The 20,717-nt window shown below is 45.2% G+C and overlaps 1 protein-coding gene across 9 annotated transcripts in view; it reads right to left on the bottom strand.

Annotated features, from left to right (window-relative positions):
* The window catches only part of CACNB4 (calcium voltage-gated channel auxiliary subunit beta 4), a 113,242-nt gene that overhangs the window by 52,389 nt on the left and 40,136 nt on the right, over positions 1-20,717 (bottom strand). For 2 of the 9 annotated variants that reach the window (XR_004406257.2, XM_032987058.2), the window contains exon 1: positions 16,711-16,961. The exons of the other annotated variants lie outside the window; for them this stretch is intronic. Coding sequence is in view for 1 of the 2 variants with exons in the window: in XM_032987058.2 (XP_032842949.2) it covers positions 16,711-16,755 (45 nt within the window). In the remaining variant the exon portion in view is untranslated. Of the gene's footprint in view, positions 1-16,710; positions 16,962-20,717 lie in introns of those variants that run through there. 9 annotated transcript variants of the gene reach the window in all.

Below are 20,717 nucleotides of genomic sequence, written 5' to 3'. Positions count from 1 at the left end.
CTTCACAACCGCCCTTATGTCGCTATTACTCCGAGTCAGTTCCCACTAGGTAGGTTCACATCTCCCCGCAATCAGATGCAAAACCATTCCTTGCACTTCCAGACAAAGAGAAGGACAAGGGGAAGGAAGGAAACAAAAAGCCACTCAGCTGAACTCCTGGCATGTCCCGAGTTCCCCTTCTGCCCTGGGCTAAACAAAGGGAAATCCCCAGGGCTTGACTCTTGGGTAGACAAACTCTCATGCTGGACAGACAAGCCCTCAACTTACACGGCAGCTGATAACGTGATGCTGATCTAAACATATAGATTAACAATAATCATATTTACCTCCTGTAACAGAAGAGATTTGGGGATGGGCATACACTCAGGCATAGCTTATATAAGCACTGAAGTATTTGTGGCACCCCTCGAAGGAGACAGATCACCAAGAGATCTCCATGCTCCAGACTAATTCACTGCAAGTCCAAGTGCCCTGTGCTGCTGGCAGGCAGGAAAGGCTTGTATTAAACTCACATTTTCTCTAGTGCATTTTAGCATTAACAAAGTGTTCCTTATTTCATTCTTTATGTGCATTTGCAGTGAGTTTTCCATGCCAGGAGCTCGCTCCTTGGAAGCGATCGGGTTGAACACTCCTCTGGGATCAGGCCTGTGTTTAGCCGCAGTGGCTGCTGTGCATATCCTACCTTCCGCAGCACAAAACCTGCAGGAGAATTCAATTACTAAAGCGCTTTCCCTCGGTCCGTTTTGTAAATCCTCTTGTGTGCCATTAGCTCCATGTGGAGGGCGCAGCGTCGCTGTGCGCTGTTGCTAAACCAGCGCTTCTTCCTGCGCCCAGCAGCTCTCTCCCTGGCTTGGTGGGAAGGCTGTGGAGACAGCAAGCAGAGAGGAGGAGGAGGAGGAGGAGGAGCAGGCCTCATGTCGTGCACCACTAACCTCTTCCAACCCGTAGAACCGATGAGTTTCTCCCCTCCCTGGAGCACGGCCAGGCCTCCCCGCCGCCGGGATGAAGCAGCACAGCACCGTCTTTGGATAAGGAGGCTGCCAGTGGCACCTGGGGTTGGCAGAGGCCACGTACGCCCCAGTTCTCCCGCGGCATTACAGAAGCGCCAGCACTCAGCACAGCCAAGGCTGAGACACGGCCAGGGAGGTGGCAGTGTGACTGCTCCGTGCCCAGCGCAGGCACCCCAGCCCCAGCCAGTGCAGGCTGGACTTCCATGTATGTACAGAAAAGCTTCTATGCAGGGTACCCCCACTTGCCTTCCACCCCGCTGGGGACTGGCAGCTCAGAGCTGTCTCCTAAAGGAAGATTTTTACCCAGCTCTACCATCAATGCACAGCAGAGTGAAAAATGCAAAATCCCAGCCCTTCCTCTCTCTGCCTAACTCTTGGAGGCCGCTTCATCTACCGCTTCTCCAGAAACAGGGCCTGGGAATCCTGGATTCCTACTAAGTTCCTACTCCGCTGTACATCTTGTCAGGGAGTACTATGGGCAGGGAACTGCAGAGCGAGCACGCTGTCATCACAGGCACAGCCAGGACTCAAGCTGGTTTTTGCTGACATTTGTATCTGTATCGCTCTTGAGTTGCGATCCTGCTGCCCTAACACAGCCCCTTCCGTATCTCTACACTGCAGCTCTTACGCTGCTCTCAAAGTTGGAACGGAGCCGTGCAAGCCACACTACTGAAGTACAAATAAATTACCAAATTAGTAAGAGGTACCGAATAAGTGAGAGGGAGAAAAAAAGTGCTGAGCCTTTGGGAGTGACCCCTCTTCCTCCTCCCGCCTCGTCATCCCAAAGCAGCGAGCAGCGGGGTGCTGCTCGTGCCGCCTGGCCACCTCCCTCTGATCGGACAGAAGGAACAGTAACAGCAGCTGCTGAAAGAGAGAAAAACCAGCAAAGAGTAGGATCTGGCTTGTTCCTCCTGGCAGCTGTAGCTCCTCTCCAGCAGGACCTCTTACAGCCAGGCTGTGTCAGCAGCACCGTTGCAATTCAGAGCAAAATAAAATGAGAGCCAAAAAACCAAACCAAACCAAACCAAAAAAAAAAAAAAAAAACCAACAAAAAAAATACCACAAACAACCAAACCCAGATGCCTCTAGGATCTCCAGAGACTGCAGCATGTACCCAGCCAGGCAGGCAGCTGCTTGGGAACCCACTTTGCTGATTTCCTTCCTGAACCGGTTTGATGGGGGAAAGCTGGTCAAATCTTCCAGCTGCTGGGAAGTAGTGCTGCTTTTTTTTTTTTTTTTTTTTTTTTTCTTGTAAGTAATGCAGCAACTGCAGTTGGGTTAAGAGGCAATACAACCAAAAGGAGGAATTATTTCATGGTTGGAAGAAACAAGCAGGAATCAGGACTTTTGGGCTGCACCTCCCTGAAATACATTAGCCTAGCTCCACTGAAACCTAGGGTCTCATTTTGGTTTCATCCCTCAGTTCAGGTCTGGCCCCAAATTTCAGAGTTAATGGGCATACATCATTTCTATTTAGGCCAGGTAGGTTTGAAAACGTTCAGCAAAATCAGCCTGAAAAGCAGACTGCAGTGACTTCGAACATACCTCTTCACAGGTCAGTTTTCAGCAAAACAACACTGCAGTGTTTTTATTTATTTACACCATTGTTGTTATTCTGAGGCTACAGACTAGGATTTCTTTATCTGTAAGAGATCAGACCATCTAGAAGAAAGGTAGCCTAGCTTTGTGAATATGTTTTTGTTGGGGAATATAAAATATTCAGTTTTGATGACAAATAGATTTCACCTATCTTTTATAAATGAAATTCTTGCTTATAAAGGAAAACACAAAATATCTGAGCAAAGTTACATTCCTTTGAATGTATTTTCCTGCTTAGCAGATACTATTTGCATGCAGAGAACCTGAATAAGAAATCTTGCAAACAGAAGCTTTCTCCTGCAGACAAGAAAACATGTATGGAAATAGGATTTTTTTCTGTGTTATATCCAAGCATCTTCGAATAGATTTTAGAACTGAGCATGTTACATATTAAAATGACTGCCACAATCATCCCTTAGATATCACAACTGTAACTTTAAACTTGGTCAACACCAGAGACACGCCTGGCCTGATGTAGTGGAAGACCCAAGATGTTACCGTCTTAAAACATGTAGAACCCATGGCTAAGGATCAACCTGCGTATTTTGAACCCGGAACTGTACACACAAGGCAATATTTGATGCTGTAATCTTTCTCTGGACCACTCCCAACTAGTAGCATATTTGGCAAAGCCCTCAGCCTGCAAGTGTTTTTTTCAGTAGTACGCAAAGATTTTTTTCTGTATTCAAATGTATATAGTCCTGGGAGGCATAACACCTCTTTCATGAAGCACAGGGTTTCACACATGAAATATACTGAAATATATGTAACTTTGAAGTTGTCAAATGAACACTTCTCCCATGGTGGTGCAGTTTTATCTGCAGAGTACATATAGCACCAGCCACAACTTCTCTTTCTCAAAAAAAACCCAATATTGGAAAATGAGAGGCTGAGAAAGAACAAGAATAAGCAAATGCATCAAGGGCATTTTTGAACAGAGAGAGACCAAAGTAACACGGAAACTGCTTTCTCAAGGGCTGGGAGGGGCTACATCATTCAAAACCCTGTGTACAAATTTCTGCACAACATAAGCCTATACAGTAACTGAATGAGCATGGAGGGCAGTATGGGATACCTCTCATTAAAAAAGAAGATGGAAAGGTTTTACAATGAAATAGTAAAGTGCAAATTTGATTCTAAGACAACAAAAAGGGAACATTCATATTCAGAACAGAGCAGGAGAGCTAAAACTTTAACAAGGTTCTTGAATATTATAATTGATAAAAAACCTCTTCAGCATAGGTTTAAGTAGTGGCAGCACAGGCGCTAGAAATGACATTCAATGGCAAGCTTCAAAGCCTAAGTCAACTTTTTAACTCCACTTGGCAAAACAACTTCCATGTATCCACCACCACTCTAAGAATTTTAAATGTGTAACAGGAAATATTCCAGTCTGTGACTCTTCTCCTCTTACACTCCCACCCATACTGTATGTTTACATATAGCAGACCTAATCTATTAAGGGGAAAGATTACTTAATGCGTACCTGAAATGAATTCACACCAGGGTATATCACAATAGCTATTCAGCAATGTACTAGAACACCTCCTACAACCCTACTCCTTAGGACAGTAAGGAAAAAAATAACAGACAACTGTAATTCACATTAAAAAATGGAGGGAGGCAAAGTATAATTCATCTGGTTTTTCATCTGCCAATATCCTGTTCGTTTTCTAATAAGAGACTGATAAAAAGTGCAAAGTCCAATAGTCCTGGTTTCTGGTGTGCAAAAAGGTCTTGAGAAAGTTTTACCTAAAATAAGCACTGCACCAGGGATAAAGCTACTTCTCATATCTTGTCAGAAACTTTGAAAATTAATATATTTAGAAATAATTTTGCCTGCTTTTCTAACAGTCACTTCAGTAAGTGCACTTCACTAAAATTGTGTATCACTGTGTAATTTTGCTTAGAGAACAAGAGCTACTGTGAGGTGGGAGACTGAGCTTGGCCCAGACCCACCACTGGGTACACATGGGAAACGACGTCAGGTATCTCTGCTAAGCAGCTTCCTTGCAAGGACGGATCAATTCCCTTCTCTCCTCACGCTCCGTTATGAGGAAACAAGTGGTGATAGGAACTTTGCAAGAAAAAAAAAAAAAAAACAACAAAACTTTAAGATGAACAAAATTCATCATGACATCTGAAGAGTAAAGAGAGTCTCACACCCTGGGCTCCCACTTGTTTACTCTCCTTTCAGCATTGACCTACAGCAGCTAGTGCTTGCCACTTGCTTCTGGCTAGGTCAAACACTCCTTCATTAGCCCAGAAGGTAGTTCTGGCTTTTGGGAGGCCTGAGAGGCATGTTACGAACACATCATGTCCTACCTCCAGGTCTTGGCAGTCTTTGCCTGGAAATCCTGAAATACTGTACGGTCCCAGAGCGACGGTGCAGGTGCTATTCAGCAGGACAAGGGAGAGATCCTCACTGCTAAGGGACCCTGCATGTCCTCCAGATGTGGCTCATTCTGGTATTCTGACATGAAAACAACGATGGAGAGGCCTTTTTCCCAGGGGTTGAAACATTCTTCTGCGTGTGTGAAGACCCAGTTCTCAAAGGCTGAACTGGAATACTGTAGGAGAGGGTCTGACCCCCATATACTGGTCCCAGTGCGAGACTGGTTGGAGCAGCTGACACCTCAGCCCGGTGAGGGGAATCCATGCACAGCAGCAGACGCAGTTTTCTGCTCGTCAGCAGGGAGACCGTACACCAGGAGGTAGCTGGAAGCAAGATGATTTCTTCTAGGTGTAGCACCAACACTTTAAGTCACACTTGATGCTGCAGCAATCATGCTCACGCAGGGAGCTTCGCTGTGTTCCCACACTGGACAAACCTTTCAGGAATCTAGCTTGAGTCAAGAGCAAGGACTGCCTTGGAGGCAGGCTGAGTACTGTCCCAGCCTGCTGAATCACTGGTACTTCTCTTCCTAGCTTGGTGTTACTTGGAGACATACTTCTGTGGTAGCTGACGTGCCTGGAGTGTGGCGGGTTTATTCTTGAGCTTTCATCATGATGTTTAGGACAGAGCTGCTGCTGGGTCTCACACACAAGCACCCTTTGCTGACAAAGGCAGGGCTAGCTGCCACTGGATTTTTTTTCCCTTGGTGAGGTTTTCTCTGCATTGGTCATAACTGAAACTTCTCTGCCCAAGAATGATGCCGGGACTTGTTTTGTCAGAACCTGATGAGATCACCACTAATTATTCCAGAAAATAAAATTTTATCATGGTATCTGATGACCCATGTATCTTAGCAGAAACTGATGACTTGTCAGAATACATCATTTTCCCAGGCAAAAGAGAGATGCACATTCTTCAGAGGATATACCAATCACAGGAGGAATGTGGCTCAAAAACATTGTCAAGAAATCCCACATGGAAAGGAAAAGTTTATAAAGAAGCAGAATAAGGGAGTAGCCATTAGAAACATAACTTTATTCACAGGGTTCTTATAATAAGAGATTAAAGGATGAAAGGTCCTGAAAAAGTTTAGTTTGAACTAATAGCCCAGAGGTGTTCAGGTTGTAGCTGGCTCCGTGAGCAGGAAGGGGGAATGGGGAAAATGCCTTGGCCACCTCACCCTATAGCTCACCCCACAGGGGCGAGAGGTACAAAGGGCTTGTTTAGGGCCATAATGGACATGGCTATTAAAAAAAAAATCCTCTAGCCTCATACACATGAAGAGCACCTAGTACGGCATCTACAGCAACACATTTTCAAAGAAAACATGACATTTATGATAATGTAATCACTAACTGTGCTGCCATTGTACCAAGGACAAACAGCCCATGGGAGGAAGCAGAAAGTACAAGTGAGCTGAGCAGCGAGAGTCGATTTGCAGGGAAATGTCCCAGCACAGAAGAAAAAGCAAGAGAGAACTCACAGAGAAAAATGTATTTAGCATAAGCAGAATTTTCTCAAAATAGAAAGTCTTGCAAAGTTTCATATGAAGTTGCTAGCAGCTCGTTCAAACACGCGCTTCACCACTTCAGTACTCAGCAGGATGATAGGGAATATTTTTTCCTCATGATTTCTTCCATGGTACGGTAATAAATCAAATCACTGCCAGGCTGCATTCCCGATGCTGGTGAAACAGCACAACCAAATAGCTCCATCTCTGTAACTTATATAGCCTATGTACTTACTACCTGACTTTTTAGGGAAAAACAAACCAAAACAGAAGAGTAGCCCCTTGTCTCCCATCCCAGGGTTTTCTTACTTTTCTCTGCCCTTGGGAAAACTAAAGTCTTCACAGCTCTGAGAAGCAGAGTAGAGCCTTTAGCTCACCATCGCGCCTTCTGAGCCCTTTCCTCAAAACACTTAAAGCCTTTTCTGACAAGGCTAGATTTAGAGAGAAACAGAAAATGCAGATTTACATCCTGTGACGTGCATGTACAAAATCAGGTACCGCTGGCTTCCTCCAGCTCTCTGTGCTGGGTAGAAAAGCTTGGCTGACTCCGGACAGACAGATAATCCTCCAAATCAAAAATCAAGTTTACCTGGTCAGCACCACAGGGTAGAAAGATAGATAGGTGGGCACAAGACAGTCATCAGAGCTTGCAGTTGGACAGACAGCCCAGCCCAGCCCAGCCCCTTCTTGCCTCCCTTTCTGCTCTAAAAGTCCTTCTTCAATTTTCAGAGTAACAGAATAGCTGAGGTTGGAAGGGACCTCCTGAGCCCTACCCCCCATATATACATATGTATGTATGTACACATATGCATGTGTATATATAGACACAAACCCATCATCTGTTCAAAGTGAGTACTTTAGGAACTGGGCCAAGTGAAGGAAAGACAGAACCTTAGTGGAAGGGAAGGTAATGAATGATGCAGGAGCAAGGAAGAAGAGGCCCCAAAATTAACTCAGCATGTGCTAAACTACACTGCCTACCTGTGCTTGGAGGCACCCTCCTCTAACACACCCTGCTGTCCACAGCTCCTCTGATTTTTCAAGTACTGCTCTCACATGTCTTTTACTGGAGGAGAAATCCCTTCTGATGCCCAGTAACACAGAAAAAGATGGGCATAAACCACTGCTCCAGGACATGCACCAGTAAGCTTTAATGGGGCAAGGGAGCTCCAGTCCACTCTTTTTCTTTGGTTTATGCAACAAACAATGAAAAGCTCCCTCTAAGCCATGCTCCGGAGCAGTTTCATACATAGATGATGTTACAACAGGAGTGACTGGCAAGCAGCTAAATTCATTTGGCATGTGCACAGGTCCATAACCTGAAAAATGTCATGAGTGAAGAGACCCAAGATGACCACTAGCGATGGACCTCTCCTCCTGAAAGAGGGGAAGTACCTGGACAAAGAGCGCGCCTGTTAACAGGCCGTTAACCTCCTCACTGTGCTGATGCAGAAACACAAACATACTGCACCTGAATGTAAGTACATGTTGAAGACACTGAAAGGAAGCCAAGGCAAAATGAGGCGCTCAAGAACTCAAAGCAGTTCCCTGTTGGCAAGAAAATCTGCAACAAAGCACTGTGGAAAAATACAAACCAGGATCTGCGGAAAGTTTGCAAGCAAATCTTGACACCACCTGCGATCCCTACAGAACTCAGCACTCAGCCAGCTAAATGACATTTTGAAATTAATTACTGGATTCCAAATGACCGTGAACAGTTGTCAGGCTTGTCCTGTTTGGACGGTAATCTGCATTTGTTTAAACTGCTGATTTTTAAAAGCAGGCTCTACTATCTTTGTAAATGCATACTCAATGGAAAAACATCTAACAGCTCAGTATCTCACAAGCAGAACATGTTTTAGGGAGATAGGGAAGCAAGCCATGACATCAACAAATCCTAGGTTAAGCTTCTCCCCTTGTTATTTATTATTCCTATGATGTGTTCTTTCAGCACCAAGAGCTACAGTCCTCCCTCAGATGCCCTTCAGCCCAGCGAGGGCCGTTTATGCTTCCTAGCAGCAGCATTTTCTTAAGCACTGGGAAATTTTTTAAAGCAATCTGCAATCCAGGATCAGCACATTTGTGAGAAGCCCTGGTCATTTCAGCTCTACTCCACAGTCACTAAAGAGTTCACCAAAAGGAATCCAAAAGTAGGAGTAAAGCCATAGTTAATTATACACCTTAGTCCTTCATAAAAACAAACACCATCCCAATCAGGTGAGCTCTTGCAGCTGAAATTGAAAACACACAATTAGCTATTCCTCATTGTTTCTTTCATTTAGATGACTTGAAGCTTTTTTTTTTTTTTTTGCATTCTAATGTATTTTTGCTGAAGAAAACTACTTCCATGGGAACAGCAGGCAGTAATTTATAAAAATTATTTATGATTCTTACTGAAAGTTTTATTTGACTACCATACTATCAAATCACAACGTTACATTTAACAGACAGCCTTTTATACAAAAGAAGAATGTTAGGCAGATGATGAGTCATTAGTTGAGGCAATCTACTAAGAACTAATGGAAATGAAAACAGATTTGAAACTGTCAAAAACACAGAAACACTTTGACCACGTAAAAGCCAAATCTCAATGACAATTCAGAAGACTTAATGGGCAAAGGATAATCTCTCTTTATCAGAAATTATCGACTATGATCCCAGTCAAGACAGACTTCAGGGCACACCTGAAACTAAAAAACCTACATAAACAAACAGCAAGTAGATAACTGGTAACAGTCTGGCAAACGATCCTGGAATGACTAGGTCCTGACATTACTCATCCTTTTGGATTAAACATTAGAAAACTTAACTAATTCAAATGGAAAAACAAAGAACAGCTATGCTGGAAGAGAAGCCGAGTGTCATTAACAAACGAACGGCACTGTGAATGCTGTTCTCTCAGTTCATATACGCATTCGTGGTCTCTCTGAGGAGTAAGAAAGAGGAAATCCAGTTGCCTCCTATTGATGATCAGCCCCACAACTGGGGGTCTTACAAAACCACCCCACTGTTTTGTAAAAGCAGACATCCCCAAGGAGGACAACTTCAGCAGCCTTTATCTCACTGCATGACACCAACCACAAGGAAAGTTCAACGTCTCACAGAGAGTCTGTACAGGAGGCTATTCAGCATGTTCCCTGTGCAGTCTTACCCTAGAATTAATTTTATGTATAAACCAAGCAAAGATGTTATGAGTATGAAAACTCTCTGCACTGTAAGAAGGGTGTGTATCATCAGGCTCTCCACCACCAGAGAATCCTGCTGGTAAGCATGCTGGAAAAAAGAAAAATGCATTGACTTTCACTACCAGCCTTCTTCCCTGCCTGCAAACTCCATCAAGCCATATAAAATGATAATCGGTTCTAGACTATCAACTTTCAGTCTTCAACCTGAAAATTTCAGAAGGAACCTGTGGAAATGATGCACCAAATAACCCCTGACACCCTTCTAACCCCACTGTAAGTTCCAGGTTTTATTTGACTGCTGTATGAAGCCTTCTGCTTGGTCTCAGCCGCCCATTGTACAACGATGTTCTATAAAATTAAGTGGTTATTACAAAACCCACTCCACTAACTAGCTCTGGGGTAGCAGAAAGAGAGGACAAGCGCTGCAGGCACAGAGAATGAATTTCAGAAGACAGTGCAAGGGAATGCCTATGACTGCAGCCCCCGTGTAGTGTTCTGCAGGCATCACCCCTTCCCAGGACAGCCCGTCCCACACCTCTCCTTTGAGAGGGGGAAGAAACCAGAATACACCAGCTGCCTCTTCAAATGTATCTGCTGTGTAAACAGTGGACTCATGTTTTGGGCTGCCACTTCTGCATGGATCTACACTTACTGCAAGCAGTACTGCAGAACAGTTTACAAGTAAATGGAATGCAAAGCATAAGTCTTTATTCTACAAAACTTCCAGTTAGTGTAATTTTAATCACCAAAGAGATAGGAGGAAAACCACTTCCAAATACACATTCTGTTTATTTCTTATTCTTAGCCTATGACAACTGAGATGTCTAGAGCAAGCAAAGACCACCTTTCCTTCTACTTTAGAGATCAGCGAGGTGATCCAATCCAATCAATATTTGAATGTGAACTTCCCTACCAAGGTTTGGTTTTCTATAATCATGTCTTTGTACTTGAGCAGCACCCAGTGATCTTCTTGTCTCAGCTGTCATGAGAAAAACTGTACACTAGGAACAGAACAACCAACCGGTGTTAAGGAGTAATGTCACCAAACTGGAGAAAGGGAGTGGAGTACACGGTCCTCAAAATACTGACACTGACCATTTGCATGGTGAATGAAACATGTTTTCCTACTATTCTTGTCACCTCTTTCCCAAAAATTCTCAGCAACGCTGTCTCAAGACTTAAATGCAATAACTGGACACAAAACCTACAGATCAGCATGGTTTTTACAGAGATGTCACATCAAACTCGTGTCTAGTGGAATGAATTCTCAGTGCTATTGCCCTGCTTCGCAGCAGCCTCCTTTCTAGCTCCTGTAGCACACATGTGATGTTATCAAGTTGTGGCAATACCACAGTTTGTACCGCTGGTTAACAACACACTGGACTCCAAGCAGAGCTTTCTCTCCTAATGCATGACCTAAAGCCAATAACACTGCAGATGAAATGCATACCTATCATATTGTCAGAACGATGATGCTATATGCTGTAATGATACGCTATATATTGCACTGCCAGCCACGATTTCCCAACTCCCTGATACAGCCCTGATGTGCCAGGGCTGTAGACACTGCTGTGGAGTCCAGGCAGGCTTCTGCATACACAGTCCTTCTCACTGCTCTTTTTATGGCAAACTCTGAACATTACCCACCAGCAGTCTCACCAGTGCTTAGTCCCTATAAACATCAGAGGAATCTAAAATGCTTTTGTGGATCTGGGCATGAAACCCACCAAAAGTGTTTATCTAATTCCTGGTGATAAGTGTTTGGACTTGCATAATACCTTTGATGGAAGCACATCATCCTGGCTTACCAGCCAGTAAAGGAAAACTCCTGCTGCTTCGGTGCACTGAGAGCCCTCTCTAGCATCAGCAGTAGGAGGCAGGCTGCAAATGCAGGGATGAGAAGAGCCTGAGGGAAACCAGAGCAGAGTTAGATGCAGGCCAAATGGCTAAGAGAAGTTGAGCAAAGAAGGTGCAAACACAGCTTATGAGAAGGAGGCTATGCTGGAGAAAAAGTGAATAGGTAAAAGCAGTTAACAAAAAGACCTACTACAACAGAGGTGTATAGGGCAAGGAAAGACCACCTCTTCCTCCTCTGTTTGAGACCAGAGAGCTACCACACAGAAATCCAGTCGACATTTAAATAAAAGCTTCCCTACCAAAAAGACAGGCAGAAAACAAAGGCATAAATTAAATGCCGTTTTAAATAACCTGAGAGGAAGAAGATGGCCTGAATGGGAGCCTCTGGTGTTATTAAGCAGAAAGGCACGTGGGGCGGGTGCTGCAGGCTGTCACCGGCGCTGGCTGAGCGGTGAGGCTCTGCAGCACCCACGCTGCCACGGCCACGCAACGGGGGCTTCTCGCCTGAGCAAGCTCCCCAGCCCTGCCCACGCCAGCCTTGCCAATCCCACGCCAGGCCACCCCTTGCTGGCTCTCTGCTCTCAGTGCAAAACCAAGCTGAACTTCTAAGCACCTATCCAGAGGCAGCTATTTCCAACAGCCCTGATAACCGATTCAAGCACACAAGATAAAGCCTCTCACGTGTTGACAAGCGTTAAACTTACACCTTGTGAGAAGTGAGGAAAGCGATTTCACATGCTCGGGTGCTGCTCTGAGGTTACACCCCTGCTTTGGAGGGAGAAAAAAAAATCTAAAAGGGACCAGTCTCATAGTTCTGCAGGTGCAAAAAGGGTGACACTTACTTGCAGCAGGTGCCATTCCCAGTCATTTGCTGAGGCGGGGAAGGACTCTGCATTAGAGGGTACTTGTTGCTAACTCCTGGAGAGAGTTTTTCAGTTAAAGGCTGTTTTAATGGAAAATGTCATTTCACAGAAAATGCAATTTCTTATGGGAAGAGTTCATTGAAGCTTGTTTCCAAAAAAAGATGAAGTCTTTACTGAAACTAAAAGCACAGGGAAATTCTGGACCAACATACCAAACGGTGTTCAGATCTTTCCCTGCTATAAATAGACACACACCTATTAGTTCACAACTGTGAAGGTAAAACAGTTTTACCCAGTGGCCCTCACTGTCTTAAGACGCCTGTCCTAATGGGTTTTTATGTTCTGTTCTCTTCTCATCAAGAATGTAAGACATACTTTCCTACAAGGCAAACAAGCTTTCATTCCCCAAAGGGTGACCCTGTTTAGAACTACCCAAAGCACTACAAAAAGCCCCCCAAAACCACACAGTCAGAGGGCAGGCCAACAAACAAGGCGAAAATCTTAACTGGGAGGATGTTTCTCTCTATGGTCACTTCCATCACCTGAAAGTCTGCACTTTCTGTGTTCATTACAAGGGCACTTGTGCCTGCAAAAGCTGCTTCCATTTCTCTGCACCTTACTTTTTGTCTACAATCACTGGTAGTCTTTTTCAGCTTCAAGAATGTAATTTTCCTCCTCCAAGAAGCCTCATGCTAGCTAGTGTATCATCTACTTCACATTAATCATCACAGCTGGCAATGAATTGTGATACCCATGCACACACTGAATTAATTTCTTTATACATACATAAAAATATGTATTTTTTGCATGTATTTTCTATATGTGCACACATAAAAGACCACAATATAGTAATAGCTTCAATTACAAGAATCAGCTACATCTGTTAACTAATATGTCCTTTTAGTTCCTGATTTTAAAGGGAAAATTTCACATGCACACTTCTCCTAGAGTGTTCTCTGATCACTTAATATGCATATTATCTACCAGAAGAGATGAGGTATAAATTCAGTTCATGCCTCAGCTTCCCTATCTTTAAATGTTGTGATTTTATAGTGCCTTTCCAAAAGCGAGCACATTTACTCTGTGCAAGTGCCACCCACTGATCATTCACCTTTTCTTCCAATGCAAATTCAAATTTGGTATGTACACACAGGACTTATGATGGTTTTATTACTGAAAAACACCACATCATGGATATTTGAAGTCACCGTGCCGTTCAGCTGATTTCTAACTGTGACACCACTAAGTTAGTTTGAAGCAGTTCAGAGGCACTGGGCAACAAGCATCTGTTTGAGCCCAGTGAAGACTGACAAAGGTTAACCCTTGATCACAACTGCGGCTCTTCTCTCTGCTTTCACTGGTAAGGAACAGATTCAAGAAAGGAGGGTGAGTGGATTTTCGGTTTGGCCCTCTCATTAGAGCTAGGCACAGCTTTAGGTCCTACCGCAGCTCCAGCCTGGGAGAGCGCCCGAAGCACGCTCAGCAGCCACGCCGGCTCGGCTCAGTCTGGATCGGCTGCCCCCCAAGCTGGAGGTTAAGACAGACCTTCTGAGCCAACGCTGCCAGTCCACCCAGTTCCAACAGCTTTCTGCTACTTCGGACATGAGCCAGGATTCCCTTCAGAGAGCATGCAGAGTGAACACTGTCCACGTGCAAAATAATGAAAACTGTGGCAAAAAATACAATGAGTTGTCAGCTCTTATTTCTTGCCATGAGTATTAGGCTGTACGGGTTTTATAAGGGCAAATGCCTACTTTAGGAAGATGTTACTGTACTAGAATGACTCATCTTGATGTGACTTATTTTGCGCTAGAAGCACTGCAAGTAGCACAAGTCCTCAATCACATCTCCCTGTGCTTGAGGGAATGAAAGAACACGTAGAGTATACAAGCCTCGTAGTTCCTTCAATTCAGTAGCTGCACAACATCTGGGCTAAGCCTTTCAGGTCCTAAAACCCAGAACAATGCAGAGACCTTTTCTTTAATCTTTGCACGCTCGCAGTTATTTTCTCTTAACCACAGGGAACCAGTATTCTACCCTTGGTTTGTTTTTCACTATATTAATTCTGTTACGTTGGCTCTCTTTGGCTTGAAAGTAATACTCATATGACCCATCACGCTACCTGCTTGCCAGAGTATTGTCTCAGCAGGCATTCTCAATTCATGAGTCAGAATCCAAAATAATAATAAGGTATAATGTTTTAAGCAAGTGGTTCAGAAGCATAAAGCAAACAAACACTCGGGGAATTTTATTTGCTTTGTGTCTGAGCCTTTGGGGTTTACGGCCTCTAGCTTTCCCATATGACTATGAGATCTAGATTGCTTTTAGAGTTTGGTGGTTTGGGGGGGGGGGGGGGGGGGGAGAAGGTTGTTAACACAAGCTGAGATTCTCACATATTCCCAGGATTCTAGACGTTAAGTTTATCAAAAACATTCTCAAGTACTGATAGACTGTAAAATTACAAAAGCTGTAAACAGCACTGTCATGAACTAGTTAAGAGAGTATTAAGGAACCTGGAACAGTCCTGCAAAGCAGGCAGCTAAAGACCTTGTTCCTCTCTTCTGTTACTCACATGATTCTTACAGTACAAATCCCAGCACGGGTGTTTGTGTAACAGGTAGGTCCCTGGTCTTCCACTGTCATTAAAAGTGCTTTTCCCAAATAATGTTCTTGGAAGAAATCAGTGGGGCTTTACTGAAATATGTGGAGATAAGTGCTTATCTCAGAAGCACCCCTGAATTCCACTAGACATTTATCTGCATTCTCTAGCGAACTTAAAAATGGAGCTTTTATCTATAAAATATTTATTCTACAGCAACCACTATGCAGCAAGTCAGCCTTCTTAGCCATGCTACTATACTTTTAGGCTGTCTTCTTAAGACCGTATTTATACTTTGCTGAAAGACATTATACCAGTACAAGACAGATTCAGGATTGAGAACAGTTCCCAAGAATTCACGCTTTGCCTTACAAATGCCTGGTTTACAGAAACATCCAGTTGGATCCTAAAACACATCCCCTAAAGGAACCAACACACTCGTATGCACTTGGCATGGCAGCTTGTAAGCAGCAGTGAGAGAAAACACAAACCACAGATTAACATATGCGTACTGAAAAGGCAGGAATTTCTAAATTGACCCAAAGAAGCACCGGTTTGAAAGAATTCAAATACAGAGTTTTGAAGGATTGAAATACATAGGGTTTTCTCTCAGCATGGTGTACCACATTATTTAATTTCAATCCAGCACAGTTGTGGCTTCTCTCCCCCTGAAATAAACGGACGCTAAAACAAGTTGCTAGTCCGTGAGGCAACACGTAGACAGATTACACTTCTCAGTCCTAGACCGGCACGACCTCCTTGTCAGGCAAGGAAAAAAGCCTCATCTGAAGCGATACAGGATCTTGTCCATTCTCCTGGGGATACCACATCATACGATACATACGTCTGCATTGACGTACACTCTATTTTATGTTATAATCTGTGTATTTTATGAGCTGGCCACAATGCCTTATGTAACAGATCCCTGTTTTAATACAGAACGGTGTGTTTATGGCCCCGGTGATCCCAGCAGTTCCCCTTGCTCCCAGTAATTCTGCCCCACGGGGCTCCTGAGCGGCTACCGCTGGAAAGAAACGTCACTCGGACAACCACCGCTAACGTTTTGGATTCGGGGTGTCGAGCTCTGACCGCGGTAACGGGGCCGTCCGTGCTGCAAGAGAACCATTTTGTGAGGGACGCCAGCGGCTTCCCAGCAAGGCTGCTGCCAGCTGATGGGGGGGGGGGAGCGGTGGTGGTGTGTGTGGGGGAAAGCAGTGGGGAGATCATTTCCCACAGAGCAATAGCTTATTTTGGGCAATCCAGGTATCCTGTCACCCCCGATGATGATGCCTCGGCCACCCACGGCACCTGCACCGCTGCTTTGCTAACCCACACCACAGGCGCCCACGCTGACCGGCTGGCCGCGATGCGGACGATCCCGGGGGGGGGGGGGACACACACACACACACGACAGCCGAGCAACTTCTGCCGCCGTTTTGTCCAACACGCACCCGAGTATTGTGTAATTAGCGGCTTTCCCCGCTACACTAACGAACGGTAAGCGCGGCAGGAGCCGGCGCTGCCCGGCACCGCAAGCGCGGGGGGACAGACGGCAAGCTGTAGCCGGGACCCCGAAATAGTACTGCTCCCGCCCCCCCCCCCCCCCCCCCCAATTATATAACTGAGGAGCGTTTCGGGGCGGGCTCCTACCGGCTCTGGTAGTAAAGCCTGAGGGGGGGTGCAGGCACTCACCGCCTCCGAGTCTTCAAATCCATGCAGGTACAAATTGTCGTACATGGAGGTCCGCTGACGCCGGGCGCCTCTCTGGGTGCGGAACCGGCGCTGCGAGGCGCCGCGGGGGAGGGGAAAAGGGGAAGGGGAAGGGGGGGGGGGGGGACGGCGGAGGCCTGTTTGGCGGCGGCGGGGCTGAGCCTGCCCTCAAAGCGCTGCGGACGCCCCAGCCGTGCGGCGCCGCCTCCCGCCGGTGCCTCCGCCGCCGCCGCCCCCCCGCCTCCCGCTCCCCTCACCACCTTCCCGCCCGCCGCCTTCCCGCCCGCCGCGGCCCGCTTTCCCGCTCCCCATTGGCTGCGCCGCGCCGCCGCCGCGCTACCATTGGCTGAGGCGCGCCGGCGCCGCGCTACCATTGGCTAGGGCGCGCGGCTAGCGCCGCCGCCTCGGCAACCGCCTCACGGCGCCCGGCCGTGGCCCTGACGACCTAACGACGCAGGCGGGCCACCTCGTGCCGAGGAGGAGGCAAATAACGGGGGGAATTTCTTTATTTCTTTCTTTCCCGCAGCCTCACTTCTTCAAGATCCCAGAAAACAGCATTTCGTTTCTGAGGAGAAACACACACGCACCCCTCACACACACACACACACCCCCTCCCCCTTAGGGTCTGGAAAAAAAAAACCCTAAGCGTTCAGAATTAAGCTAAATTTGGGCCTTATCTACAACTAAATTAAGAAAACAAATTTCTAAAACAGGTGCTCTTGAAGTTTCTGGTTCCACCCCTCACTTTAAATAACTGCTTGTTTCTGTGGCGCACCAGCCCCACGCACGACCTCGCACAGAGATGGGCAAACCTCGTTCCACAGGTGAAGAAACCACGTCCGGAGAAGATAACTGACTGACAGCATCAGTCACACACTGAGAAAACTGCAAAGCCAGCCCTTCATGCGTATGTCTCTTGATTTCTCGTCTTACATGCTTAAGCACTGAGCGTTTCTCCTTCCTAGAATGTCAGAATTTTTAACAGGCAAGTGTAACACTAGAGAGTAGCCCAACGTGATAAAAAAGTAAATAAATAATTTTAAAAGAATTACAGGGAAATAATACACAATTTTCTTCCCATCCTTAATAACATAATTATTTTAAATCTCATCTTCAGTGCAATCTGATCCAACATCTCTGTGTTCACAAACACCTCCTATTTGTCTTTCCCATTTTCTTCATCTACTATTCCTTCCAAAGGCTTCCGAAGTTACCACTAATCATTTAGCAAGTGTCCAACAGCCATCTGAAGCAAAGCCAAAGATGTCACTCTCCCCATATTTCTTACAGATTTCATCAAAGATTCCCCAAAGCTATGGTAAGTCTTAGTCCCAATTTACTACTTCTTCTATGCCCTCCATGCACTTTTTGCTTTTGTCCATATACCCTCCTGACTTTCAAGAGCTTATGTACCTACATATTGAGGAAGCATAGTCCCACTGATGATCAAAATAAGAATCTCATGGTTAAAGTTTAGGTCTCTGGGAGTGTTTTTCAGGACTGAGCCCTCACAGTCTACAAGTTCTTCCAAGGAACAGCAACTTCATCTCTAGCCCTGTGAAATGAGCTCATCGCTAATGTTAAACCAGCAAACAAAACACAGCGAGTAGTTAATTAATAATGAATCTCTGATGTATTTTCAGTGGTCTGTTTCAAACAAGACAGCACTTTTGTCAAACCACTCCTGGTGGAACTGTTATTGAGATGACAGAAACTACTTCTACGATTGATGCTAACTTGCTCCTTCCTGGCCATCTTGACCAAGTGTGGAACTGCCCCAGACACTGAGCAGCAGCTCCTCCTCCTCCTGGGGGTTATCCTTCCAGTTACTTTAGGCCTGGAGAACACATCCAGCATGTTTTGGGGCACTTCATGGTGATTTAAGCGAGGCTGTTACCATGGAAGAGGATTTCAGCTTCCAATATTGTCTTTAAAATTATCATTAAACTCCCTAAACAGGAATTAATAGATCAATTTTTAGGGCCTGTGCTATGGAGAAGGTCCCTTCCGTCCCCCACTTTGAAGATATGTGATGTTACAAATTTGAAGAAATACATTGTTGGTGGGAAACCGAAAATTTAAAACGAGAAGGAATTTCTAAGTGCAACATCAGAATCATTTGTCAGATCAAAATAAAAAAAGGCCATGAAATCACAAGAAGAAAAAAAGTATGTCTGAACTTCACATAAATTTGTAATGAAATAATTTAATTCAGAAGTCAGGGAATCACTATTTGATTTCCAGTACTTACATTTCTGGAATGTACAGAACACAGGCACCTTCAGAACACATTATTACATTTCTGGAATGTACATAACCTCTCTTACAGGCTGGAGAGGGTCCAGAGGAGGGCTACAAAGATGATCAAGGGACTGGGCAGCCTGCCATGTGAGGAAAGGCTGAGAGAATGGGGTTTGTTCAGCCTTAGGAGGAGAAGGCTGAGAGGAGACCTTATCCCCATGTTCCAGTATTTGAAGGGTGGCTCCGAAGAAGACGGAGGCTCCCTGTGTGCAAGGAGTCCCGTGGAAGAGACAAGGGGTAATGGGTACAAGTTACACCTGGGGAGATTCCAACTGGACACAAGAGGAAGATGTTTCACCATGAGAACAACCAGCCATGGGAATAATCTCCCCAGGGCAGGGGTGGATTCCCCAGCATTGGACCCGTTTAAGATTCAGCTGGGCAGGGTGCTGGGCCGGCTTGTCTAGACCGGGCTGTGCCCAGAAAGGTTGGACCAGCTGATCCTTGAGGTCCCTTCCAACCTGGTGTTCTACGATTGTGATGTCACACTGTCCTTTTAAGTCACAAAGGTTATTAAAAATATATATTTAATGACTCAACTTGAAAGTGTCTTAAAAGATGCTATAAAAATACACACAGCTCATTAAATAGGGATTGTACTTGAAAAAGACAACTCTCCCTGCTGCCCTGCTGCCATCACACGGGCCGGGACATGGGGGAGACCTGAACTGCCCCCCCCTGAGACACAGCAAACCTCAGCTGGCTCAAGCACACACACCTAATGCCTGTTTTCAGGGTCTAAGTTGGAGAAAATTGAAGAGCCAAAAAAATACATGAACCCCAACATTTACAAGGTTTTTTCCCAGCCATGTGCCTAAAATGCAAAAATACAAATACCTATAATATAGAGAAACTCTAAATCAAAGATGGTTTTGAATATTACGAGGCAATTTATCCAAGAAACACGCAACAGAAACACAACAGAGGTAGCACACTGAAGCAAGAGAGGAAGACATTCAGCTCGTCAGAAGTTGCCTGAAAAGGAATCAGGCTCTCAAAATATACTGAAGGAACATGAGGCTGGATGGAGCTCAGAAACAGGGAGCGAGGAAGGTTTGCAGAGGGGAGGATATACAGGGTAAGGAAAATAACTCAAAATTTATTTCAGTGACAAGCTGTCACTATTCCACTACCTGTAACACAGGTATCTCTATACATGACTGCTAGAGTTATGGGGCATTATTCAGTAAAAGCATGTTATGTTTTACAGTGAGGGACACTGTGTTACACTGGATATATGGGTGGTCACCTCTGTCAGCTTCCAGAAAGTCCAGTCTCTTTGGTTTCAACTTACAGGATAGCTTAGCACAGGCAAAATGGAAAGACTACAGTAGGAGAGACACTTAAAAGCTTCATCTTTTTCAGGTGAGCTTCCCAAGGAGTGGTTCAAAAGAACAAAAAAAAATCCACTACAATACACATTCACTGAAGGGTTTGAGAGATCAAAATCATCCCTGGCCTGTTTCCAAAAGAGAATACAGATGATCTGATATTATTAGGCAGGGAATTCCTCTGCCTCAGGCCACAGAGAAAGTCTCTGGTACCTGTCATCTTCAGTCTGCCCTTGGCTAACACTGAAGCAACGAGCATCCAAAACCCCATCAGTGTTTGTGTGCGCACGCGTGCACAGCTGTGAGAGACCCAATGAAAACATGTAATGGGTGAATGAGCTGAATTGAGCCTTTTTA

This window comes from Tyto alba, unplaced genomic scaffold, assembly GCF_018691265.1.
Source record: "Tyto alba isolate M040663 unplaced genomic scaffold, T.alba_DEE_v4.0 Super-Scaffold_7, whole genome shotgun sequence".
Taxonomy (NCBI): Eukaryota; Metazoa; Chordata; class Aves; order Strigiformes; family Tytonidae; genus Tyto; species Tyto alba.
The sequence above is the reverse complement of the archived record's forward strand: the minus strand, read 5'-3'. Positions and strand labels throughout refer to the sequence as shown.